Genomic DNA, 25,906 nt, shown 5'->3' with positions numbered 1-25,906 from the left:
TTAGTAACAGTTTTGCCCAATTATTTAATAATCTATAACAGCATATGCTTACAATTTTCTCTAAAGTGACTTACTATTTTTACAATTATTTTAAAAGGGACATTTATTTCATGAGTGCAAATAAAAGATAGCCATCTTGCCGTAATTAGATGGTAACTGTAAAAGTGAATATAATTTTTAAAAATAATGTTATTAAATTCTACCTAGACACTGTCACCTATTGAAGCTCTGGATTGCAGCAGCATCTTTGTTTAAAAGAAAAGAAAAGAAAAGGAAACATCAGCAAGTGTTAGGTGTTGCAGACTTGCTAGCGCCACATGGAGACTTTCCCCTTGATGAAATGATTGGGAGGGAAATGAAAGGGGAGTAACTTCCTCACCAGGTGATTAGTGCCACTCACTGTTGTGTCTAAGCCCCACCTGAAAGCACCACCACCTTTTACTAGTGAGTCATGGCGCACACTCTGTGCAGAACTCCAATAAAGCCCTCCTCTGAAAGTTTGCTGACTCTGGCTTTGCAAAACAGAACAAAAACAAAAAGCCCCAGGATATTCGAGACATTGGTAGGAGTGGTTCATGCCATGAGTCTCCGGGACCTCCCTTCAGAAGTCACCTTCAAAGGCTGAGGGTGTCAGGATCCAACTATCCACTCACTTCCTGTGCTTGCTGACCTTGGGCAAGTCTCCAGAAACCTGTCTTTCTACAACATAAAATGAGATGATACTTGTTCAAGCCAAGATGAAATAAAATGATGTATAAAAAGCCCTAACAGGATGATGCATGGTTATGTGCAGTAAATGGTAGCTTTTAAAAATTACCGAGACTTCATATTTTTAACTACTTTTGATAGAACTCTTTGTAAAACACCATTCTACTTCCTAAATACAGTGTAACTACTTGATGACTCAGGGTTATCATTTGGAATGTCTCTGTAGTCATTTTATGGTCACTGGATGCATTTCAAACAGCTTCCCATATTCATCCTCCTGTTTGGCCATTTCACAAACGCAGTGAGCTGATAACCAAGCTAAACGTCTACCAATCAAGAACTCATTAAACCATAGAAAAAGTACACTGGTAGCCAATTAAAAATGCAAAAAGATACTCCAACAGTAATTAGAAAAATACAAATTTACGCAATGACATATTTTTTGTCCATCAGTATAGCAAATATTTAAAAATGCAATATGATCTAAGGTTGGTGAGAATATGGCAATTTGGCACTTTCATACGTTCATGGTGGGAATGTAAATTGGAGGGCGTATACCCTTTGACCCAGCAATTCCATTTCTAAAAAGCTGTGCAACAGAATCTCTTCTACATGGGCTCCAGATTGTGTGTGCAAAACCACCAGTCGTGGTGAGAATGTGGAGAAGTTGGAGCCCTTGTGCATTGCTGGTGGGAATGCAAACAAGTACAGCTTCTGTGGAAAACAGCGTGGAGGCTCCTCAAAAAATTAAACCTAGAATTACCATATGATCCAGAAATTCCACTTTGGGGTATAAACCCAAAAGAATTGAAAGAAAGGACTTGAACTGATATCTACATGAATGTGCACAGCATTATTCGTAATAGCGAAGAGGTGGAAACAACTCAAGTTCCCATGAGCGGATGAACAGACGAATAAAGTCCTTCCTTGAGTGGGGTCTGGCCAGCCACCTCCATGAGTAAGTATGAGTCTCCTATGGCTGCTGTAACAAGTCAGCACTAACATAGTGGCTGAAAACAACACCAATTTATTATCTTACAATTCTGGAGGTTGGAAATTCAAAATCATCCTACTGGGCTAAAGTCAAGGTGTTGGCTCTAGGGGAAAATGCATTTCTTTGCCTTTTTCATCTTCTGAAGGCTGCCCACAGTTCTTGACTCGTGGCCCCTAGACAGCAATCGTTTATCACTCTGCTTCCATTGTCATATGTTTGTCTGACTCTTCCACCTCCTTCTTTCATTTACAAGGATCCTTGTGAGGACACTGGGCCCACTGGATAATCCAGGATCATTTCCCCAGCTCAAGATCCTTAATCATATCTGCAAAGTCCCTTGTGTCATATAAGGTAACATATTCACGGGTTTCAGGGATTAGGATGTGGACATTTTGGGGGGGCCAAGGGCATTTATCTGCCTTCCAAAGTTACCAAAGTGATATTCTAGAGTCACTGGTTAAGAGTGGCACCAACAAGATACACTGAATTTGAGCCCTACGTTTGTCTACAATAAGATCTCATGTGAATCGAGGGCTTACTCTGGCCCAAGCACTGTGCTTGGCGTGAATATCTGTCTCACTTATTTCCCTCAACAATTCTCTGAGGTAGCTACGATTATCATCATGCTTATTTTGCAGATGAAGAATTTGAAACCCAAAGAGGTTAAGCTATTTGCCTTTGGTCAATGGCCAGTAAGTGGAAGAATCCTAATTCAAACCCTGGTCTGCCTGACTCCAGAGCTCGTACCCTTGACCATCTCTCTCTAATCCTGCTTTACTTGTTGCTAAGGTTAGGGCTTTAGGCTGCTAAACACAACCACTTCCCCTCACCTTACATGCCAGCTCAGGGTGGCACACCACAAAGGCTCAATAAATATTTGTTGAATTTTACTCTCGAAAAAGTAATCTCTTGCCAGTTTCCCCACAACCCTCGGGGCATTTCCAAATTCCCATATTCTTATTCTCAAATCTAATAAACTTTTATTGGGCATTTATGTGCCAGGCACTGGAAAATTTCAAAGATGAATAATACATGTGGTTTACTTTCAGGGAGCTCACTTTCCAGTGAGGGGGTCACGATCATGACCTTGGAGTAATTTAAAATTTTTCTTTTTTATTCCTTTAGATAATCAGCAATGGATTTGAAAACATGAAGTATCACTGTTATTGTTTTGCCCACTATCCACAATAGGAACCTGAAGATAAGGAGGATGGAAGCTTTCAGACTTATTATATGAATATATATTTTTATTATGCGCACACACGCCCACACACCTATAGGGGTGATTTTAGGTTTTATTTCTAGCTTTTAAATATGGGAGCATGTTCTACATATTATTCGTACGGTTGTTTTTCCATTTAGGAATGCACCATGGATATACTTCCAGCTTACTTCCTCTTAACAGTTTTATTCTCCTATTGATTCTCATCAAAATTGTTTCGAGCGTTTTCTACCAAGACGTGAAGGAGAGGAACTTCTTTTCACAGCTCAAATCCTGTTTACCCAGAGGAATGACAGGTCTACCTTTTACTGAACTGTCTGGCACCTCCTCCCCAGAATGCTCTTTCCAGAGTATACGTTGGATGATCTCTCCTCTCCCAAATTGTCCCAACACCTGCAGGATAAATCCAAATCCAAATGCTAGGCCAACGTATGTACAAGGGTTGTCAGAATCTGGCCCCTGGAGCTATTCAGCCTTGTGTTGTGACCTCCTACACACACATCCCACACCCCCACTGGCTTTCTTCATTCTGCCTTAGTGGTCTGCCTGCAGGCTCTCAAATGCACCTGCCTGTCTGGAATCCAGGTCTTCCAACATGCTGTCTTCTCTGCCTGGACAGCTTTCTCTACTCCTTCGTCATCAGGGTAAATTCTACTCATTCTTCGGGTCTCTGCTGAAACTTCTTTAGGGTCCTCCTCGGTCGGCCCCTCCCAGACGGGTCTTCCTTTACTTCCCTTCACCCTGGGTACGTGTATCACACTTGTAATTAACTCACTCAATGTCTGTTTCAACTGCAATTGTCTCTGCCCCACTGGAGGGTCTGTCTCCTTTACCTGCCATACCCCCAGGGCATAACACAGTCAGTGGCACTTTACCTTATCAATAAATGTATGCTGAATGAGTGATGATGAATGACTCATGGGGAAATTTTACTGCTTCTAGTTAACACACAAATGCGTAGGTGCAATCTCATGTTGACTGTTTCATTCCACCGACAATGATAAGATTGAATACCAAAATAAAGGCGTCCCAGTTACTCTTCCAAAAGTACCTTATCTATTGTAAAAGTCATTCTTTTCTTGCATTTTTTTATTTATTTATGACTTTAATCACTGTGATCCAATTTGTTTTAAACGCGTCTTGAATAATCCAATTATCTGGAGCAACTGGGATCCGGGCTTGTTGTTCATTGTTTCTGTCCTCTCTTGCTCATGGTAGATGGTTTCCTCGTGTGCTTTGTCATTTCAAAGGAGCAGATCTTTGTGGGAATCCTGTACATATAGGCTGAAGGATTGTCCTTCCAGAGTTTGTATTTAACGAGTTTCTTGGCTTGGGGGTGCCCCATAGTATAAATTTGAACCCCACACCTATGTGAGTTTAGTCTTATTGTGACAAATTCAGTGGGGGCATTTCTTTCTCCCCCAGAGCCTAGAATAAGACAGGTAAGAGTCCTTGTTATCTCCCTATGCTGGCTGGACAGATTTTTCTTGCCACCCCTTTTCCCTAAGGATGGAGTTCTTTGAGGTCCTTGTTTGTGTGGAGGCCAAAGCCCCATTTCCCCCAAAGCTTTGTTCCCTGTCCTTTGGGACCATTACAACTCAAACCCCTCCCCACTCTGTACCCTCCTCACTACTATGGTTTTCCCACCTTTTTCTGACTCCTGAGGATTGTCCCTATTTTCTGTCATTTAAAAGGATGTTTGTATGTTTTACCCAGCATATCTAGATGACTATTACATGTGGGAAAGTTTTTAGATTACCTAGTCCAAAATATTGCCAAAATTAGAAACCCAATACTCTAATTTTTAGATCTTTCTCTCATTCTCTGTGCATGAGTCTGTTTTTCTAAAGGCCACTTTGGGGGTGGCTGGTTAGCTCAGTTGGTTAGAGCACAATGCTTGTAACACCAGGGTTGCCAGTTCAATCCCCAAATGGGCCAGTGTGAGCTGCGCCCTCCACAACTAGATTGTAACAACTACTTGACTTGGAGCTGATGGGTCCTGGAAAAACACACTTAAAATAAATAAATGTTTGGGGGGTAAAAAGTCGCTTTGTTCTTCCCTTATTTTCTGTATATTTACTGCCTTTCTCCTATCCTCTTAGTTTAAATAGTTACATTATAAAACAAAATGCTTCATGTTAATAATTTTTCATGTTTATATTCTTTTTTCCCCTTAGTATTTGGCTCATTTTACTTTTTTTCATCTCCTTTCCTAACTATTCTTTTATAAAAATTTCTAGTGAACAGGCAGCAAGTATTAGCTAGCATTTGATCTACATGTCACCTGCTAATTTAACTGCTCTCCTTTAAACAAGAAATCTATCCCAATCTTGCAGATTAAAAAAAAAAAAGAAGAAGAAAAAACAAAAGAAGCTTAAGGTCAACAAAACTTCTAGCAATGTTTCCACACTTCCCATTGTCAAAATGAAGGCAAACTTGGAAACACTGGGTAGCTAAGGTTTTTAAAATTCAGTACTAGCATTATAAGTCATATTTATAACTCAAATGAAAATTCTAACGTGCTTAAAACTTTTTTTAGGCATAGATCAATTATTTTGGTCTTAGATTTAGGTACACATGCATATAAATATTTCTATTGCTGTACAAGGATATCAGCATACTTTATAAAGATATAATTTACAGCCTAGTAATGCTATAGCAGAGGGTCCAGTTTATAATACTATCCATCCATATGCATAGCTTACTTGGAATTTCTCATTTACATAATATCAAGTGAAAATTAGGTAAGTATTAAAGTGACTGCTTTTGTCACTGCTCTAATCAAGGTTATACATTAACTAACTTATAAATAAATCACTCTCCCTGACAGAAACATCAGCAATTGAAATAGTTTATAAATACAGCCACGAAGCTTTTTCAAAAGAACTTCTTGTTAATTGCCTTAGTTATGTCAGCTTTAGTTAATGAATATTCCACCTGGCTTTTCTCCTCAACCTCCAAAAAGTTTTAAGAGTTTGTATTTGCAAATCACAATCTTACGGATTTAGATAATCATCACTGTGTTATCTATTGCTACACAACAGACCACACCTAAATGTAATGGTGTAAAATGACCATCATTTTATTTGCTCATGAGTCTATGGGCCAGGAACTCCAACGTGACTCAGGGGCAGTTTATCTGTGTTTCACCTGGTGTCAGCTGGGGTGGCTTTATGTGGCGCTGGAGGATCCAAGATGGCCTCACTCACAGGGCTGGCACTTCAGCCAGAATGGCTCAAACACCTGGGGACTGCGTAGGACAGCTGGGCCTCCTTTCTTAGGTGTTGGCTGGACTCCCTTATGTATCTGGGGCCTCCTTTCCAGCTGTCAGCCAGGTTCCTGGAGTCCCCTCTTTTTGGCCTCTTTCTTTAGCAGGATAGCCTGGACTTCTTGACATAGCAGATAGCATCCCTTCTTAGCTAAATACTTGTAGATCTCCCAGAACAGCATTTCCACTGTATTCTATTTGTCAAAGCAAGTTCAAGCCCAGCCTAAATTCAAGGAGTGAGGAAATAGACCACCTCTTTAGGGGAGGAGCTGCATGTACCCATAGGGATGGGAGGCATTGTTGGTGGCCATCCTTGCAGACAATCTACCAGTCACTTTATTCAAATAAATAACACCCATTCCCTTTATTAAGTTGCTACAAATCAAAGGGGAAGCATGTTAACTATAGTTTAGTACTAGGATTAGGATAAATTATAGTACTTAGACTAAATATGTCAAGGTACTTTCCCAATATAAACCTATTTAGGGCAGTGTTTGAATGTCACCGTTATTTTTCAACACTTACAACTTCAAGAGAGAAGGCTCAGTCTCCCTTGATTAATATTAAAGCTTAAGCTAAATTCACCTAGTCCTTAGGACCCGAGGGATTACTTTTAGTTCGTTACTTCTGTGTGTCTTCTCCCTGGTGGTCACTTAGGAATATGGGGAGACATGAATAAATTATCTTGTTTTCTTGTTCTGATAATACCATATTGCAGTCTTGGAATAACTTTCTAATCCCACTAATTGTTTTTAAAGAAATAACACAATTTTGATTTTGCAAATTTTATCACACCAAGTTCTCCACAATCGGGTACACCAAGATCTTACCACTGAAACCACTCGTTGTGTTAAGCAGATGCTAATTTTGAAATATGTATGGATGGAATTAAGTTCCGTTACTATCCAAATATGCCAACCACTTCCATGGCATTTGGAATTATGCAATGGAAAACATTTCCAGTGATGCCCTTTTATGTGTTAATTTTGCAAAATTTATTCTCAATTATAATTTCAAATCACCTGAGAAACAGAAGAAAATTAGAAGTTATATAAAAACCAAGAAGTTATTTAAATTTAGCATTAAAAAAACATTTTTAATTAATTGGCACAAACTGACGATATTCTATATTTAATAAGCCAGTTCTGGTTGACATTTGCCAAACTATGACATATTGAATATATTGTTTTTGTCCAATACCCCTTTAAATTAAGAAAAAAATTTAAAGCAAAGGGTATAAAATAATTTACTCCCATGAGACTCAGGAAACTTTAATTAGATACCCCTTAAAGGAAGAAATTTGCTCTTGCTAATTTTTTTTTTTTAAATCTGTACTTTAAATGACCTTTAAATTTCAAGATTTTTTTCAAGACACAATTGTCCAGTCTTCATATTAATGAACGTGGCAGATATTTTAATTTCCTGCACATCTGCCAAGTCTCTTCTGTTTGGAACAAGATTTAATTGTAAGGTGATTCCTTTTAAAAAAGAAATACACTTTCTCATAAGTTGAAAGAATTTTTAAAATATATTTTGGCCATCTACATCTTTGAAACACTGCAAATAACTTCAAGTTTAAAAATTCTCCTCTATATTAACTTGGGGCAGCTTTGGCTCTTCAATTTTTCAGTACTACTCTCTTGCTTTCCTTTTCAGCGTTGCATTTATTTAAAATATACATTTTTAAATCACATTGCCATTGAACGTGGGCCAAATGCTTTGAAAGAGTAAGTGTAGAGATTGGAGGAACGGGATGAAATGTCTATAAATAGCAATTCTTTGTGCAGCATCTACCGTAGAAAAACATGTTGTGTAACTCTGCCATGCAACGTAAATAATGACAGTAATTTGCATTTTCTGATTATTGTGCATTCTCGAATTGAATCTGTAGTCTTTTGCCAATATTAAGATCTATTTCCCACTTCATTATATCTCCCAGGGTCCCTAGTATGATGAGAGAGGGAGATAAACAGTACCCTTGTTCTGCATACACATTGTATTATACGACAGGTACACATCTCTGCATGTTCAGCATCACAAACCTAAAGGCAGTGTGTGGTCCACGGCTGGACCTACACCAAACACAGCCAGGGTAATACACTACACTTCCATCACCTCTTTATTGACCCCTTTTTCTCTTTTGTAACCATGATAACCCCAGAGATCCCAGCCCGGGGCAATTATGCCAGACTCAAAGCAGAGAGAATCAGGAAAGTTTCCAGAAGAAGAAATATTTTTAAAATTTTACCAGCCTGGAGGACCTATTATAGAATAATTGGGATTGAGTGATTGACCGGACTTATTTTCTACTGTAGACTCATCACAAAGACTAAGCAGGATTTTTTTTTCCCCCAAGCAATTAAGCCTCAGAGTCCTGGGGTGTTGGGTTTGCCTAGCTCAGGAGAGCTTGGATGCCCAGGAACTTTGGGACTTGGAGTTGAATTATCAAAATGCTTCGCCCTTAGAGGAAAGGAGGTGGGTGTGTTGTGTGAGACGGGAATAGTGCGATTCCCCGAAGAATTCCACACAAGGGATGCAGAAGAGCAGTGAGGAGCAGGATGGTGGGGTAAGAGATACATCGTGTGGTACCCAGGGCTTATCAATTGAAATGTGCACACGATTTGCCTGGAGTTTTGATTCAGAAGGTCTAGAGTGGGTCCAGAGGCTGCATTTCTACCACGCTCCCAAGGAGTGTCGATACTATTGGTCCTAGGACCCCACTTTGAGTAGGAGGTGAGGAGGCGCAGCTGGATCTCAAAGGAGGGGCAGAGGAAAGTCTAAACTTCAAACCCTGCGCCCCCGGAAACAATGGCAAACGTTCTGAGTTGTACACTGAGGGAAAGGAGACGATTATCAACAGAGCTGCTCACCTTCAAAGGGAGCATTTCAGTCTGTACACAGAGCATTTATTCCAACAGACTCCAGAAAGAATTGAAGACTAAAAGCCCTTCTCCTAAATGTCTGGCCTATTTCCCCACAACCTCTTAGGCTTTTTAAATGACCCTGGGGAAAGGAAGGAACCCAACTCCCATAGACTGAATTTCCAAAATACCTTGGCTTGAGGGAGGAACAGTAGAGGACCTAAGCCAAATATATTTAATTTGGAAAAATTAAGAAATGTGAATTTTGGGGGGGCCCAAATATCATGGAACAAATTCCTATGAGTTACCCTTTCAATCTCAAACTTCAAAAGGAATAGATTCAGGAATCAATAAATAACCATCCATCAGTTATTCAACAAATGTTAGGGGATGATGAATAATTTCCCTAAGCCCTGATGTGGGGCATTTTGGGGCTTCTGACAAGACAAAGTAGTTGGAAGGAGCAAGTGTACCAAAAGATCTGAGGATTTAAGTCCTTATCAGTCAGTAATTTTTGTCGTCGTCACCAAAGAAGATGGCCCTTCCCCTTATACACACTCTTCAAATTGCTCTTTGAGACTTTGTTTCCTCCTTCACGTCCTTGCTCTTCATTTAAACATAATTTCACCAGTATAAACACATTCAGGAAAAAGCCCCGGTTTGATTTTCTTCTGCCAGCATCTTCCAAAGACAGCCTTGCATCCCATTCTCTCATAAAAACACATCTTAAAAATAAACAAAGGCAGTAAGTGCTGTGTCCAAAGCCAAGTTTGTTCCAAAGTTGAGAGTAATAAAATCCAGGGCTCCCTTCCCTAATTCAATTTCAAGAGCAAATGCCTTTCATTGGTAATGTTGTTTGTAACCTCTGATATGGCCGTCTCCAGAACCTGATGTTTTATTAAAGCATTTCCAAATCTGGTTCTGATTATGTAAGAAAAGTTTGTGCCTATGCTCATCAGTGTCACAATCGTATGCAGATACCAATCTGACTCGTCCTGATCCTCCAAAATGTCTAAAATCGAGGCAGAAGGTAAGAAAGAATTACTACATCTTTTGCGGGGTCATCTGTCCATGAGAAGTCAAAAAATCACAAAGTGATCCTACAGTATTTCTGCTTGGCTCGCAGTTTTGTTTTGTTTGTTTGTTTGTTTGTTTTAATTAGATGCCAACATTTAACACACAGGAATTTCACATACAAATCCAAATTTTTAAAAAAAATCCAAATTTCCGGTTTCTCTTGAAAAATCAAGTCTGGCAACATTTGGTTGCTGTCCTGAATACTGGGGTGGTGGACATTTAGTGATCCTTTGGCCGCAGCATCTGAACCCCTCTCCTATGTTCAGGGATTGTTCCCAGCTCACAAGGCTTGGTGGGAAGCAGAAGTCTTTCCCACCATTCAAGCTATATGCCAAGCACTCACTAGCATGCTACCCAGGCTTGGCCATTTGACATGTCTCCCAGGCTTTTAAGCGGGGCGCTAGTTTTTAGAAGAATCCAGTACAGGTGAGAACTGATTAGTGGTTCTGATAAAAATGATGAAAGAAGATTCTAGGAACTATGGGGGCAGTAGCATCCAAAGGTCAGCAGCTGCAAGTTTCCTTACTGGATTAGTTCTGTGGAGTAATTCTGACCATGGTTTCAGTTCCATGGCCGGTCTGTGTCCTATTTTCCAATGAGCCTGCCTGCTCATTGTGAGCTATTTAATATGTCGTGGCTAAATTCCTTTTCTGCTTAAACCTTCGATCTACAAACTCGGCCTCCTTGAGGCATAGTTTCCACACAACCCTCTTCCTTTATATATGAACTTCCAAGCTACTTATACACACGTGAGCTTGTCTTCATCTCTCTTTCTCTTTAAAGTGATAGCATACAGTGGTACCTTGGTTTTCTAACATAATCCATTCCGGAAGACCGTTTGAGTTCTGAAACATTAAAAAACTGAGGTGCGGTTTCCCCACAGAAAGTAAATGCAAAGTGGATTAATCCATTCCAGACCTTTAAAATCAACTCCTAAAACTACAAATTTAGCATGAATTTTACTATCTAATGATACCATAGATCCACAAAATTTACGGCATTCGTAAACCGAAATGTTCATTAACAGAGATGTTCGAAAACCAAGGTACCACCGTATTGGCATTGGAAGAGAGGCTAAAGATCCTGTAACGCAAGGATAAGCAAAGTAATGAGAAGCTTCCCAGAGGAGCTGCTCCCATTTCCCCTTGCATCTCATTGGGCAATACTGGGTCACATGCTCACCCTGTAAGCCAATCAGAGGATGAGGGGTTGCTGTGACTGGCAACCCTGGGGCAGTAGTTCAACTTTGGCTGAATATTAAAATCATCTGGGGAGCTTTTTAAAATGCCAATGCTGGGTCCCTACCCCCAGAGGCCCAATTTAATTGGTCTGGCTGGACTTCTGGCACTGGAATTTTTTTTTAAATCCTCAGGTGCTTTTAACCTCTCTCTAGTTCAACCTCCCACCCCTCTCCATTTTATAGGTCCTAATACTGAGGTCCAAAGAGATACTAAGTAACTTGCCCAAAGAATTATACCTTCAAGTAAGAGCAAAAACAAACACAAACAAAACCACACACACACACACACACACACACACACACACACAAATGACATTTACTAAGACACATTTGTTTTTCTGTAATATGCATGTGAGCACACATTCTTTTTCTTAGAAAGTGAAGTCATGGAGAGCTCAAGGACTGAGAAGCAGTAGGTAGGGCAGTGGTTCTCAAACTCGATTGCATCAGAATCCCCCGGAGTCCACACAGGTGGCTGGGCCCACCCCCAGAGTTTCAGATTCAATAAGTTTGGGGGAAAGAATAATGAACACTTCTAACAAGTTCCCAGGGGATGCTACTGCTGCTGGTCTGAGGACCACACTCGTATAGTGGCTAAGAGCGGAGGCTATAGAATCGTAGTATCTTGGGAAGACCTGGTTCTGCCCGACACCTTGTCAGAACATGGGCAAGTTACTTAGCATGTCTATGAAACAGGGCCAATGATAGTAGCTTGGGCTTATCACAACAATCGAGTGAGTATAATAAACATATGGCACGTAGAACACTGCCTGACCTATAGTAACTGTCTAATGAATATTAGCTATTAGCATTCATTCATTCACTGAACAATTCCTTTGAGCCAGGCACTGTTCCTGGCACCAGGAGTCCAGTGGTGAATAAGTCAAAGCTTAGCCTCTCAATGAGCTTACAATCCACTGGGGAGGCAGACAATAGATAACCTTGTAAATACCTAATATCATGTCACACAGAAGAATTCTGTATTCCAAGGAAACTGACGAGCAGGTACACACAGAGTTTTATGAGAACTTGGTCCAGTCCTGTTTGCATCTACCAGCTCGAGGACTGGTGGCATCATGCTTCTAACACAAAGGTCCCAGAACAAGATGGCTTTTACTATGGCGGTTGAAGGAAGCCCAGGTTATGGCATTTTAGTCATGGTTCTCCACAGAAATAGAGCCAATAAAAAAATGTGTGTGTGTGTGTGTGTGTGTGTGTGTGTGTGTGTGGTTTATATTTACACTTAGATTTATGTACATTTTAAAACATACAAGTATTTCTATATTCTACATTCTACATTAAATATATATTATTAGTATATAACACGTGTAACATATAACATATTGTACATTAATAATATAGTTATATAACTATTTTATATTTTTAATATTTTATATATTCACATTTATATTATATATACCATAGGAATTGGCTAAAGCAAATATGGAGGCCAAGAAATCCCACAATCTGCTGTCTGCAAGCTAAAGACCCAGGAAAGCTGGGGATTTAATTTAGTCTGAGTCCAAAGACCTGAGAATCAAGAGCACACATGTTGGAGGGCAAAAGAGGGGTGTCCCGGCTCAAAAAGAAAGCAAGTTCACCCTTCCTCCGCCTTTTTGTTCTTTCCAGGCCCTCAGCAGATTGGACGACGCCCACCCACATTAGTGCAGGTAGTCTTTATTTAGTCCGCGGATTCAAATGCCAATCTCTTGCAAAAACACCCTTAGAGACAACCCCAAAAATAATATTTTACCAACTCCCTTAGCTCAGTCAAGTTGACACATAAAAATAACCCTCACAGGCATAGTCACACCAGCCAATTCTTTAAGTTTTGTTTGAGAGGAAACATTTGAAACAAGATGTCATGCAGGGACTCAGCCCTCATTCCCGAACAAGAATGCAAGATATGGTGAGGCCGAAAAGAAACAACAACAGAGCCATAGATAGAGGAGTCATACCACCACATTCTCGATGGCGACTGGTCAAGACACAGGAAGTAAGATCAACACGATCTGCAATCCACAATCCGCTTGCTAACCGCAATGACTAGCTTGCTAACGGTAATTGCTAGCCGTAATCCGCCATCTGCTTCTCTGCCAACCAACTAACCAACCCCCTAGCGTAGCCATGGCAGTTATAGTAGTGGCTAATGGCTAACTGGTTACAGCTGATGGCCATCTACTACTCAAGCCAGCACCTTTCCACGTGAGGCTGAGAGCCTGGAAACGGCTATCTGGGACTCTGTCCCCACACAAGAACAGATGGGTGGCCAGCTAGTGTTATTAGGTTGGTGCAAAAGTAATTGCGGTTTAAAAGGTTAAAAACAATTGCACCAATAGAAGGGAAGTTATTTCATTGAATCCTCACAATCATTTGGGGGTAGATATTATTGGAGAAGGAGAGAAGCAACTTGCCCTAAGCTAAGTGGAAAAAGTGGCGTGTTAATGATCTGAACAACTAGTATTAGAGTTGGCCTGGGAGGAAGCAGAGGGTAGAGGCACTGTCATACCACAAGCCACATCTGACCCCCTGCTTCTGAATCCCCAGGCAGGCGCTAGGGTGAAGCCATACTGCCATCATGTATTTGCTCACTGTCCCTCTACTCTGCTCCTAACACAGGTGACAGTGATACAATAAAATGCAAGGAGCAGCTACTTCTGAATCAGAACACCCTGACTCCAGGCCAGCCTCATCTCCTCTCAGTATTGGCTTTCTCAACGTGTAAAAAACAAACAAACAAAAACTTTATTATGGATGTAACAGACACTCTTTCCTGGGAAATACCAGCAACATAGAAGAAAAGTAGTTCATTCTCCCTTCACCTCCAGAAAAACACTAAAAATTTGATACCAATTCTCAGTATTTTCAGTTCACAGGGACCCTGTCTTCTATGCCTGTTGACTAGCCCTTTCCAGTTACACATATTAACCTAATTGGAAGTTTATTTTTTTGTTTTCACTCTGGACTTGTTTCTGGAGGTTGGCTCTCTAAATATTGTTGGGTGAGGGACATGGATTTGGGAGACAGATTGGAGCTGTGTTTGTTTGGAGTTGTTTTTCAATTCAAAGTACTCACCTCCCTGTTTTGGGGCCAAAAGGTTTTTCAAGCCTCTTTTCGTTTGGTACTTACATTTAAGAGCTGGCGTGTCATTTGGGGTTATTTTTTAGGCCTGGCAGCTTTCTGATCCTTTGAAGGGCGAGTGTTTGAACTTTGGTGATGGCAAAATTGGTTTTGGCCATGACACTTTAATTTGTAATGATGACTGGCGATTGCAGGGGTGGCCTCACCTCCCCTACCCGCATCTCACTGGGCTCAGGAAGCCTCTTGGCACGGAAGAGAGGGCAGCGCGGGCTAGAAGCGGGGAGCGGGAGGGAAGCCAGAGGCCGGCGCTTCACGGTAACCAGGCAACCGGCGCCTTAGCAACAGAAAGGGGCGGGACCGAGAGAGGAAGTCGGAAGGCTGCGACTAAACCTCGCGATAGTTGCTTTTGCGCGCGAACTCTAAGAGCCGGGGTCCCCGGGTTACATTGGGGCTTTTCGCCGTGCAGGCTCCTGGGGGACGCGACGACCCCCGCGGATCCGGACACCTTCATCACCCCACCATGGAAGCCTCGGCGCACAAGCAGCAGGAGCAGCCCGCGGCGACCAAGATCAGGAACCTGCCCTGGTAGGAGGAGGCCTGGCTGCCGCGGAGAAGGGGCCGGCCGCTCGGGAAGGCGATGGTCGGGGTGCGCAAGGGGCCGGGCCGCCCCCGACCTGCGGTGGGAGGGAGCCGCAGAGGTTCGCCTCCACGCCTCCCAACCCCCCAATTCCCCTCCGTTCTATTTATGACGTTTGCCAGATCTCCCTGCTCCCCTCCGTCCCACTCCTTTTAGGGAAGAAGAAAGCGGCTTTCGCACCTGGGTGACAGCACCGGGGTTTGATCCCGCGTCTCTGACATTGCATTGGCCACCGTGCCAGAATGGCCTCTTCTCTCTTGCCACAATCTTCGATGTGATTGGTCAAATTCTAAAACACAATAACAATACTCCCTAGTTGACTTTTACTTAAATGGCTTCCTATTAGATTATCAGGCACTCTAGATGTTTGATCTTTACAAAGACCCTAGGAGGTAGGTATTCTTCACTATTCCAGTTCTACAGTTGGAATACAACCAAAAGGGTAAATGACTAGCCTCAGGGCCAGAGCTGGAAGATACATTTGGATTTGAATCCAAGTGGTCTGAATTCAGAGCCTGCATTTATTTACTTCCACAGCTATGTCCTAATGATATTTTAAAGGCTGATGGCAGTTCGCTTGATTTCAGAAATCTTGTTCTTGTCTAACAACGGGTTCCATTTGTTTTTATTATGTTAAAAATGCATGCAATTTACACTTGTAACCATTTTAAAGTGTACGGTTCCGTGGCATTAAGTGCGTTCAGAACGTTGTGCAACCATGCCACTATCTAGTTCCAAAATTTTCATCACCCCTAATGGAAATCCCATACCCATTGGCAGTCACTCCCCTCCCTACCCGCAGCCCCTGGCAACCACTAATCTGCTTTCTGTCTCTATGAATTTGCCTATTCTGGATATTTCATATACATACAGTCAATATCTGGCTTTTTGTGACTGGCTTGTTTTCACTTACCATGTTTTCATGGTTCATCCATGTTGTAGCATGTATCACACTCCATTTCTTTTTATGGCTGAATAATATTCCATTGTATGGCTATACCATCATTTATCCATTCATATGTTGATGTATACTTGGGTAGGAATTCAGTTTTGAATTCACACTGAAATAATAGGCACCCATCCAGGTTGAGGTTACAGGCAGACAGCTGGAAAGGTGAAAGTGGAGTGGAGTTTATCAACCTCAGCATTATGGACATTTTGGGCCAGCTCTGTGGGGTGGGGGGTAGGGGGGCCTGTCCTGTGCAGTGTAGGATGTTTAGCCACATCCCTGGTGCCTGCCCACTAGATGCCAGTAGCACCCTCCACCCAACTGTGACAACTGAAAATGTCTCCAGATAGCACCAAATGTTCCTTAGGGGACAAAACCACCCCTGGGTGCGAACCCCAGGTCTGTATTCAAATTTAAAGGGTTTTGTGTCTCTTCCTCTTTGAGTTAGGATATGAAAGGCTTCTTGGGCATATAACAAAACGTTCTTGCATTTATAATTGTTGTAATCCATGCTGAATTGTATTTCAGGGTTGAAAAATACCGGCCACAGGCACTGAGTGACCTCATTTCTCATCAGGACATTTTGAGTACCAGTAAGCATCCATGTGTCGTTTGCTGTTATCCTAGTTGAAGGACCTGTATACATTTCTTGGTGCTCTTGTCTCTGCTAAGTAATAACTTGGAAGACTCTGATTGAGCTTCGTGGAATGTAGCTGTAAGAGTTGCATCCTTCAGATGTTTTGATGCCTGCATCTGCCTCTGATTTGCACATAGGGTTGAAGTGCATTTAGCCCAACTCACGTGCCCACAGTGAATGAAGCAACTCTCAGCAACTGATGGGGTCTCTCTTTCTTCCTGATCCTCAGTTCAAAAATTCATCAGTGAAGACCGACTGCCACACCTGCTTCTCTATGGTCCTCCGGGAACAGGAAAGACGTCCACCATCCTGGCCTGTGCTAAACAGCTATACAAAGACAAAGAATTCGGCTCCATGGTCCTGGAGGTAAACAGGAGGGTTATTCTTACTCGACAAGGGACTCAAGTCTCTTAGTTGTGCTAGTTTCGTTTCACTTTACAAGTAAGTTGTCCACCTGGTGGTTGGGAAAGAAGCAGATGTAAAATAAGAATATTTCAACTCACTTTTTACTATAATTGGAATTTTGGTCTGGATGGGCATTAGCTAGAGGGCAGTTGTAGGGCTAAGTGTTTTTCTGTGCTGTTGACAGCTTATACCCACACACTCCGTGGTCGCTCGGTGAGTGACCGCTCGGTTGCTGGGTATGTCCCATGTGCTCCGTCAGATTGACTACAAGCTCTTTTGCCCTTGAGCTCCTGGTTAGGTTTGGCCAATAGGGGCCCTGGGAGTCTGGGGAAAGGAGAATGATGCCTGGTCCTGCTCTGGGGGCCGCCACAGGCTGACAGCGTCCCGTCCTGCAGGACACATAACACTGCCTTCTCCAGGTGCCAACACCATGCCCATTAACCCCATAAGACTTGGGGGTGGTAGTGGGCCCCAGTAGTCCCTGAGGTATTGCATAGCTCTCATGGTTCCCACACCCCATGAACACCTTTAAAAATAACTCTTCATGTAATTCTCTTCAAATTGCTGAATCTGAGCATGCCATCTATTTACTGCTGGAACTCAACTGACACACTTAGATTATAAAATTCTAAATATTGTCTATTGCACGAAAGAAATGTTTAACTTATTTATTTTGTTATATGTCTTAGAACCTTGCTGCCACTAATGTTCTTATCTCAATGTATTAAGAACTTGGCAACTTGTGGGTTGCTCTAGGTTTGGTAGCTAAAATGAGCGTCCTTCTACTCATGCCAGAGGTGCTGTTTACTTGACTGGTCCAATTGATTATTCCTCCAGAATATGTCAGTGATTGTCCTTGAAAGGGGGGAGAAAAATGAGACATTTACCTTTCAGAATGTAATGTCATGATCTAATGAGTTGTGAGTTTTAAATGCAATTGTGATCTTGTTTTTTTTTATACTGATTATCTCTTAGCTGTCATTAGACATGGAGATGTAGCTTGCTGGGCTGGATTGATGAAAAAGAGACATTAATTCATAGATAGCACGCCAACATGTTTTTCATTTGTTCTGGCTTCTCTCTTCCACCTTTAGCTGAATGCTTCAGACGACCGAGGAATAGATATCGTTCGGGGACCAATCCTGAGCTTTGCTAGCACCAGGACAATATTCAAGTAAGAAATATTTGCATAATTTCTCTCCCTAGGTATTTTGATCAGTGAGATGAGCTTAATTTTTTTAACCTTCCCCTTTGCCAGTTTCTAAAGGTTTAAAAATAAAAATGACAAAAACAGCCATGAAAAAGAGATAAAGTGCAGGGACGGTGGTAAATGTTAAAATGCAAATGTTAAAAGATTATCTAAGTCTGTATTAGCAAGATCTTTGGGGAAGCACTAGCTTCATTTTATTAGTCAGCCGAGGACTGATTACATGAGCTAGTTTGAATTTAAACAAAAACGAATTGAGATCAGATGGATAACTAGGATGGTGGTAAAAAAAAAAAGAAAAAGATGAAAAGATAGGCATGAGTGAAGGTGGTGGAAAAAGCAGCACTAGAGTAATTGGATACCATGGGGAAGAAGAGTTAAAGGAGTGACGGGGCATTTCCTCTGTGTGACCACAGATGTCTGCTTTGGTCGGAGTTCTAGGAGAAAGGGACTCTGAAACAGGGCCCCATGGCACAAATGGGAAGATAGAGGTTGGGGCCTGGAGGTTGAAGTGAGATTGAAGAACTCGTTAGATGGTACCAATTGTCTTCTAGGAAAGGCTTCAAGCTAGTGATCCTGGATGAAGCTGATGCTATGACTCAGGACGCCCAGAATGCCTTGAGGAGAGGTAAGAGCTGCGAAGTACAGGGCGTTGGCTGACGAGCACATCAGGAGAACTGGCAGCTGGAGACATAAGGGAGGACATGGCTTCTTTTCCATTTTCGTTCACCTTCTGACCCAGAGAAATCTCTGTATCCCTTTCCCTGTGTCTCCCATCTGATGATCTAGACAAAAATGTCTCCATATCGGGGGTTTCCCCTTTGAGCAGCTTGAAGACGTAAGCCTTGTTGGGACTTGTAAGTATGACCAGACACTGATGTTTCATCCTCCTTTTCAGCTGGGTTCAACTTCAGGGTTGGGAATTTGTATCATTTGATGGAAGGTTCTGGAAAGTCTTTTCATTCCTCAACTGCATGGATAGATCGTTCTGCTGTTGGTGCCCTTCGATACAAAATAGCCAGGAAAATAATGCTGGCACTTTAGTCACACTCAGAAAGCTGACATTACTTCAGTACTTGCCAAGTGCGTGATTTGGCAGGGAAGGGAGAGTGTCCTGTGACATGTCTGTCTTAAGGGGCCTGGGGCAGTTCATTTCTGGAAAGGACATTCATGATCTCTCTCATTAAGTTGCTGAGGTCATGAGCTAGGAGAGAAGGATGACCTTCCAGAGATCTGGGTAGGAGGAGTGGATCGTAGCCAATGTTTAAGACGAGGAGGACAGACTATCTTCTGGTCCTCGAAGCTTTGGCCGTCTTTCCTTGGCATCTCGTTCTGAAGAGTGACTGTCAATCTGGGCAGATCCCTGTGCAAAAACATTGGGTGCTTACCAAATGGAACTGTGTCCTAAGCAGTCTGATTTGGGGTTGTTGCTGTCTTGAATGCTCTAAGACTTTGAGGCAAAGCTACCCCTTCCCACCTAATAGCAGGTGGAGCATTGTCAACCTGCCAAATAGAATTGCATGCAAAAGGGCATGGATACTGGATTTTATATCTTCATGGAATGGGATGGCAAGAGCATCAGAGTCATAGCGAGTCATAAAAAAGGAAGCGTTTTATAAAATTCTGTGGTGACACGTTTGTCATCTTTTGGAGAATGGCTGATTCCAGGCCGAACCCCCCCTCAGCGGCACCCTCGCATTACAGTAGCATCCCCACTTGTCTGCATTCTTGAATTTTTGTTGCATACTTGTTTCTTGTACCCTTCATGTGACCATAGAAAAGTTCAGGACTTCTGGGTCCTGTGAAGAATGAGAATGGATATGAGGAGGCTTTCTTTTCTTTTGCCAGTGATTGAGAAATTTACTGAAAATACCAGATTTTGCCTCATCTGTAACTATCTGTCAAAGATCATCCCGGCCTTGCAGTCCCGTTGTACAAGGTTCCGATTCGGTCCCCTGACTCCTGAACTCATGGTTCCCCGCCTGGAACATGTCATAGGAGAAGAGAAGTAAGTATGTGGAAAAGCAGGAAAGGTGAGGGTCTTGGGGACTGAGCGCAGTGGTTCTGGGATGACTGGCTGGTTTACAGTGAAAGGTGATGTTTGTCAACGACTCAGCCAAGTGCCTGGTGCAGGGTAGGCATCAGGGGCTGTTCGCTGCTGTCATTGTCTCTGGTATGTGACAGATATTCTTCATAAAAGTCATTTGGTTCTTCCCTTGTTTGCATTCTCCTCCCCTGGAAGCTGTCCGAGTTTCCTCCTCCTCTTTTGTCATTGGAAACTGCGTGCTGCCAATTCCCTTCTGCTAAGATGCCTCCAGCCTTTTTTGACTAGAAGAGAAGGTACTGAGATAGTACATTCTGTGTCATCAGATGCCAAGCAAGTAGCCAACTTGAGCTGCTGCTTATTTGAAAGGAGGTGCTTTGGCTCTGGTCACACATCTCACCAGTGCTCTTTCCTCTCCAGATAACATAATTCAAAGCCAGGTGCTCAACATAGCAAGGCCTGGTTCTAAATAAGGGTCTTTGTAGACTTTTGAGTGGGCTGTGACAACTAATGTGAAACTGTCATCCCTAAAAACCAGAGTAAGTTCTTGATTCTCTAGATCAGGAAATTACTGTTAACTCCATCCTTCCCTTTTTTTTCCTCATTGTTTCAAAACCTGAGTCATTCCAGGCCATCTAATTGTCTTGGTGAATGCTTGTACTCTTAAGGGCGTCTCAATCTCTTCTGCCTGTTTCCTTTCAGAGTTGATATAAGTGAAGACGGGATGAAAGCACTTGTGACTCTTTCCAGTGGAGATATGCGAAGAGCTTTGAACATTTTGCAGGTATGATGCTACTCATGGCAAATCGCAGGTCGTTGCTTTGGAACAATTGTTCCAGAAAGACATAAGCAACAGCATAACCAGTCTGTAAATTCAGAAATCTAGAGCTGGTCAGACCTCCATCTCCTAATGTGCCAGTCATCTCCTTCTTTCAATTATGTTTTGATTCATTGCAAGAATAATTTGTTGCAAAAAAGGGGACGATAGGGAAGGAGTCTGCAACAAGCAGCAGCCTCCTCTGATGAGGCCAACTCTTCCCAGTGTAAAAACTACAGGGTTTGAGTTCCCCTGTGCCCTTGTAACATTGCTGCCTCAGCAGTTTCCTCCTGACCTGTTTGCAAACTTGGCAGCTGCTGTGACAGCCACCGTGATTCTCTCCCTGTCTGCACAGAGCACCAATATGGCCTTTGGGAAGGTGACAGAGGAGACTGTCTACACCTGCACAGGGCACCCGCTCAAGTCAGACATTGCCAACATTTTGGACTGGATGTTGAATCAAGACTTCACCACGGCCTACAGAAGTATCCTTTCTCGATCACGCCAACGGCACATTATGTGCCCAAGGCCTGACCTTGGCGCCAGGCTAGTCAGCACCTACACCTTACGGGCAGCTGGTTTGGGGAGCAAGATGGTTGTGGGTGGAGTGAGTACTTGTCTTCAGTGCCCCCAAGTTCTTTCTGAGGGTCTCTGACCTGGGTACAGCTTGAAGCCACTTCACTCACAGATGGAAGACACAGTTAGACCTTGGAATGGAAGATGCAGTGTTTTTCAACTGGTCTGTTACTCTTCTTTTGTCGTGAAATTAAAAGCTAGGTGTAGTGATACAGAGCCTTTCGGGGCATTTGGAAGTCATGCATTTGGCTCTGTTCTCTAGTTGACAGAGATACAACTGTATCTTTTTTATATGTATTTAGGAGCCCTGAATCTGTGATATAAAATCTGATGTTATTGAGAAACACTTTTTCTTTTTAATTGAAGAATATTGGGGAACTGTGTTTCTCCAGGGCCCATCAGCTCCAAGACATTGTCTATCAATCTAGTTGTGGAGAGCGCAGCTCAGCTCCAAGTCCAGTTGCCATTTTCAATCTTTAGTTGCAGGAGGGCACAGCCCACCATCCCATGCGGGAATTGAACCAGCAACATTGTTGTTCAGAGCTTGCGCTCTAACCAGCTGAGCCATCTGGCTGCCATCTGGCTGCCCCTCCGGCAGCTAGTTGTGGAGGATGCAGCTCACTGGCCCATATGGGAATCAAACTGGCAACCCTGTTCAGAGCTCACACTCTAACCAACTGAGCCATCCGGCCGCCCCACAACTGCTATCTTTCAGAAAGACCTTATTGAAGATGAAAACATGGTAATAAGAATGGGAGTTCACCATATGCAGTTTCAGATTGAAAGAGACAACAAAAAAAGCCCCCATTTTGAAAGTCCCTCACCAGGGTTTGGATTCAAAATTCTCTGCAGCGGCGTTGTTCTGGAACTTGTTCCCTTTGCCTTAACTGCTCCTCTAGATATTATGGACTTGAAAACTCTGAAGGGGTTGGCACTACATGATATCCTGACAGAGATACACTTGTTTGTGCATAGAGGTAACTTGCATTATCCCCTAGTTTAGAAGCTGTAGAGGTGGCATGCTTTGTGGCTAAGAGTGGTTAGACGGAACATGAGGCTTCTTCATTTTTGAAGCAAAAAAACAGGAATGAAGTATAAACCTGAGCCCTCATTGTTATTTAAAACTTTGTTCCACAAGTACTCTGAACCTCAAGGACTGCTGGGGAGAGAGTGGAAACTAACTTTATTTCTTTGAAGGGTTGGTATTTTACAGCTCTAAGTCGTGTATTTTATTTCACATTTCTAAAAGAGTATTTTCCCCAAAAGGAGATCTATCTTCTTGTAAACCAAAGCTGTCTTAACTAAACTATCTTAAATTCCACACTTGGTTGTATCTTCTATAGAGAATTGGTTCTCAACCTTGCCAGCATGTAGGAGTCACCCCTCGTACCCACCATGACCAACCGGTTGGCCTTTTGGGGGTATCCGAGCATCAGTGTTTTTTCAAGCTCTCCAGGTGATTTGTTGTGCAGCCTTTTGGAGCTCTTTCCTCCACAACAGCCAACGGCACAGACAGTTGGGTCCGTGAATGTTGGTTCTGCTGGTACCTTTACAGGCATTTTCCTAGCTGGCTGGAGGGCGTTAGCCTCTGCACTCGATTGTGGAAGCTAAGCGGAAGCTGACTTTTAAAAATCAATGGTTTATGTTGAAGAATTGGGACAGCAAGCGAGAACTCAGCTTTTACAGAGCTACTCAGTTGCTAAAAGGGCCGTGTTGATGACGCTTCTGTGCTCTTGTGATCACTTTGGAATCTGCTAATTTTTTCTTTTTGGTTTTATTCTGAAGACTCACAAAATGGGTTGGATAAAAACTGAAAACCTATACAATTTTTATATCCTTAGTGATCTGAGGCCCTTCAAGAAAAGTTTAGGGGTACCCATCTGATGTGTTAGCCACCTCAGACTTGTCTGCTGGGACTTTTTTAAAATAGTAGGGAGTGACAGACCGCACTCATTTGATTTTGTTTTTTCCCCCAGTTGACTTTCCATCTTCAGTTCGAATACATTTATTGACTAAAATGGCAGACATTGAGTGAGTATTTCCCAATTTTAATTCTTTTCCTTTTTCCCCGTGGGTTTGTTCCTACTTTCCTAGTTTCACCTTTTTTGTCTAAATCATTTTGTCTAAATCATTGTCCAATCATTTTTGTCTAAATCATGGCACAGCCTAGCTTTTGGTGGGATTGACTAAAACGTGGGGAAGGGTATGAGTTGCTTATTTAAAGACCATGAATAAACACAAGGACAGGTATAGCTCAAGTCCATATTTGAGATAAAGACATCAAAGGCTTGGTCCACATTGGTTCTGGAAATGCCCTTGTTACTCTAGAAGCCTGCTTCAGTTCAGACCTCTATGTGTGGGAACAATCAGCTGTCCAGCTTTAAGGCATTTTGGCATAAACCATATTGGGGGGAAAACATAAACTCAATTTTCCACTTTGCCTGGTTTGGTAAAGTTATTAGCACCCAGTGAAGATGGCAGCTGTCTTTTAAGTAGACAAAAGCACTGGGTTTCAAAATAAGCCCTCAACATAGGCCAACTCCATTTTGCCATCATTAGCTTTTAGATGTACAAATTAGGTGACTTCTTATCACTGCATTGTGAATACTGACTTTGCTTTCAATGGCTTAGTCACTTCAAAGGTGACAAGATGAAGTGCCACTGTCCTGCTTTACTGATTACATCACAGACCACAGATATGTCAGCCAAACTTCCCACTGAATTAAGAGGAAGAAAATCTTAATTATACTTCTTCTCAATGTATTTTGTGGGTGAAGAAATAATCCTTAATTATATAAATTCTGCATGTCTACATACAGGTAGGACCAAGTTAAGTTGAGAAAAATGCAACTGATAATTAACAATTTTTTAAATTTAATTTTTTCTCACCAATTTGAATCAAATTTATGAGTGTTTATGGCAGAGAAGAAAATGTTAGGGGATACATACAAGATTAATATCCAGGATCAATTTTTATTATCTCCTATCCTCTTTCAGCAGATTTTCCCTCTTTGATCTCTTTCGTGGTCTTGTCAAGGGTAGCTGTCTGACATTCTCTATTCTTCTTACCTTTTGTTTGGTTTCTTTTAGGTACAGACTTTCTGTTGGCACCAATGAGAAGATTCAGCTGAGTTCCCTCATTGCCGCTTTTCAAGTCACCAGAGACCTGATTGTCACAGAGGCCTAGACGCTGAGGACCTTGTACTGCAGTTCCCAGGCTCAGCAGTGACGAGAACAGGGGACTCCTTAGGGGATGAGCTGCTGCCTGGGGCCGCTGGATGACGCCACAATCACCCCCGGTCTTGGAAACTCTATTCCAGGCATGGGTGGTGGGCAGACGTATGAAAAGTTACCTTATTTGTGGCTGTCTGGAGCAGAGACGTACAAAACAATTTTAATGTACAGCTGTCTTATGGCACTGCCCACTTTTATTTTATGGGGGGCAGGGGAAGGAGCAAACAACCTTTATTTCAGCCTTAAGGCTTTTACCCTTTAGCTGCTTGGATGACAGGAAATTGGCCTGCCCTATTTTGTTTCAGAATGTAAGGCTTTCACATCTAACGTGGCCCACATGTCTTCCAAATCAAGATAAACGAACATCTCCAAAATCGAGTATAAATATAATCTGTGGCACTGTTTAGAGTAAGTGTTAATGGAATTCTGGCCAAAACTGTTACACTCATGAAATGGACTCAATTCTCTTAAAAACGGGGCTTTCTCTTTGTTCTCTTGAAGTGGAGTTACTAGCAGATTCCTAATTGTGGTGTGGACAGGAGAGAAAATTTTCACTTTAAATTATGCCATTAACGGTCAGAGGTACAACACTCATTTAATGCAGGGAGGCACATGAGATTGAGCCTCACTCTAAGCCTGCAACTGCCGAAAGGCTTAGGACCTGTAAACAAATGTAACAATTTATTTTACAGCAGTTATGCTGCATTTAGATCGTTCTTCACAATAAAAATAAAGCAGCTTTGTTGTGGGTTGTGCTAACAAGTGACTCTTCTTTCCTTAGCCAGTTATAAAGACACTGACTTAATTCCACTTGCATCTATATGAAAACCTTTTCCCCCTGATAGCATGGAATAAACTCTGGAGACCATTCTTTATAAAGGTGTCAAATTCTTGTACTACCAGAAGGGAGAAGTTGGTTAATTCCATCATTCATGTAGGACTCGCCCCC

The 25,906-nt window shown here is 42.2% G+C and overlaps 1 protein-coding gene across 2 annotated transcripts in view; it reads left to right on the top strand.

Annotated features, from left to right (window-relative positions):
• Positions 1-25,719, top strand: part of RFC5 (replication factor C subunit 5) — a 37,352-nt gene extending 11,633 nt beyond the window's left edge. Inside the window, exons 2-12 of one of the 2 annotated variants that reach the window (XM_019753951.2) lie at positions 14,918-15,036; positions 16,566-16,630; positions 16,904-17,040; positions 18,174-18,253; positions 18,841-18,914; positions 20,135-20,294; positions 21,033-21,114; positions 21,503-21,632; positions 22,623-22,700; positions 23,700-23,754; positions 24,814-25,719. In XM_019753951.2, the coding sequence (XP_019609510.1) occupies positions 14,972-15,036; positions 16,566-16,630; positions 16,904-17,040; positions 18,174-18,253; positions 18,841-18,914; positions 20,135-20,294; positions 21,033-21,114; positions 21,503-21,632; positions 22,623-22,700; positions 23,700-23,754; positions 24,814-24,910 (1,023 nt within the window). In that variant the 5' untranslated portion in view covers positions 14,918-14,971 and the 3' untranslated portion in view covers positions 24,911-25,719. Of the gene's footprint in view, positions 1-14,917; positions 15,098-16,565; positions 16,631-16,903; positions 17,041-18,173; positions 18,254-18,840; positions 18,915-20,134; positions 20,295-21,032; positions 21,115-21,502; positions 21,633-22,622; positions 22,701-23,699; positions 23,755-24,813 lie in introns of those variants that run through there. The other variant, XM_074321399.1, reaches the window with a different exon arrangement.
• The last annotated feature ends 187 nt before the right edge of the window (positions 25,720-25,906 follow it).

The sequence above is a fragment of the Rhinolophus sinicus genome, linkage group LG16 (genome assembly GCF_036562045.2).
Source record: "Rhinolophus sinicus isolate RSC01 linkage group LG16, ASM3656204v1, whole genome shotgun sequence".
Lineage (NCBI taxonomy): Eukaryota > Metazoa > Chordata > Mammalia > Chiroptera > Rhinolophidae > Rhinolophus > Rhinolophus sinicus.
This window is presented reverse-complemented; position numbering and strand designations above follow the sequence as displayed.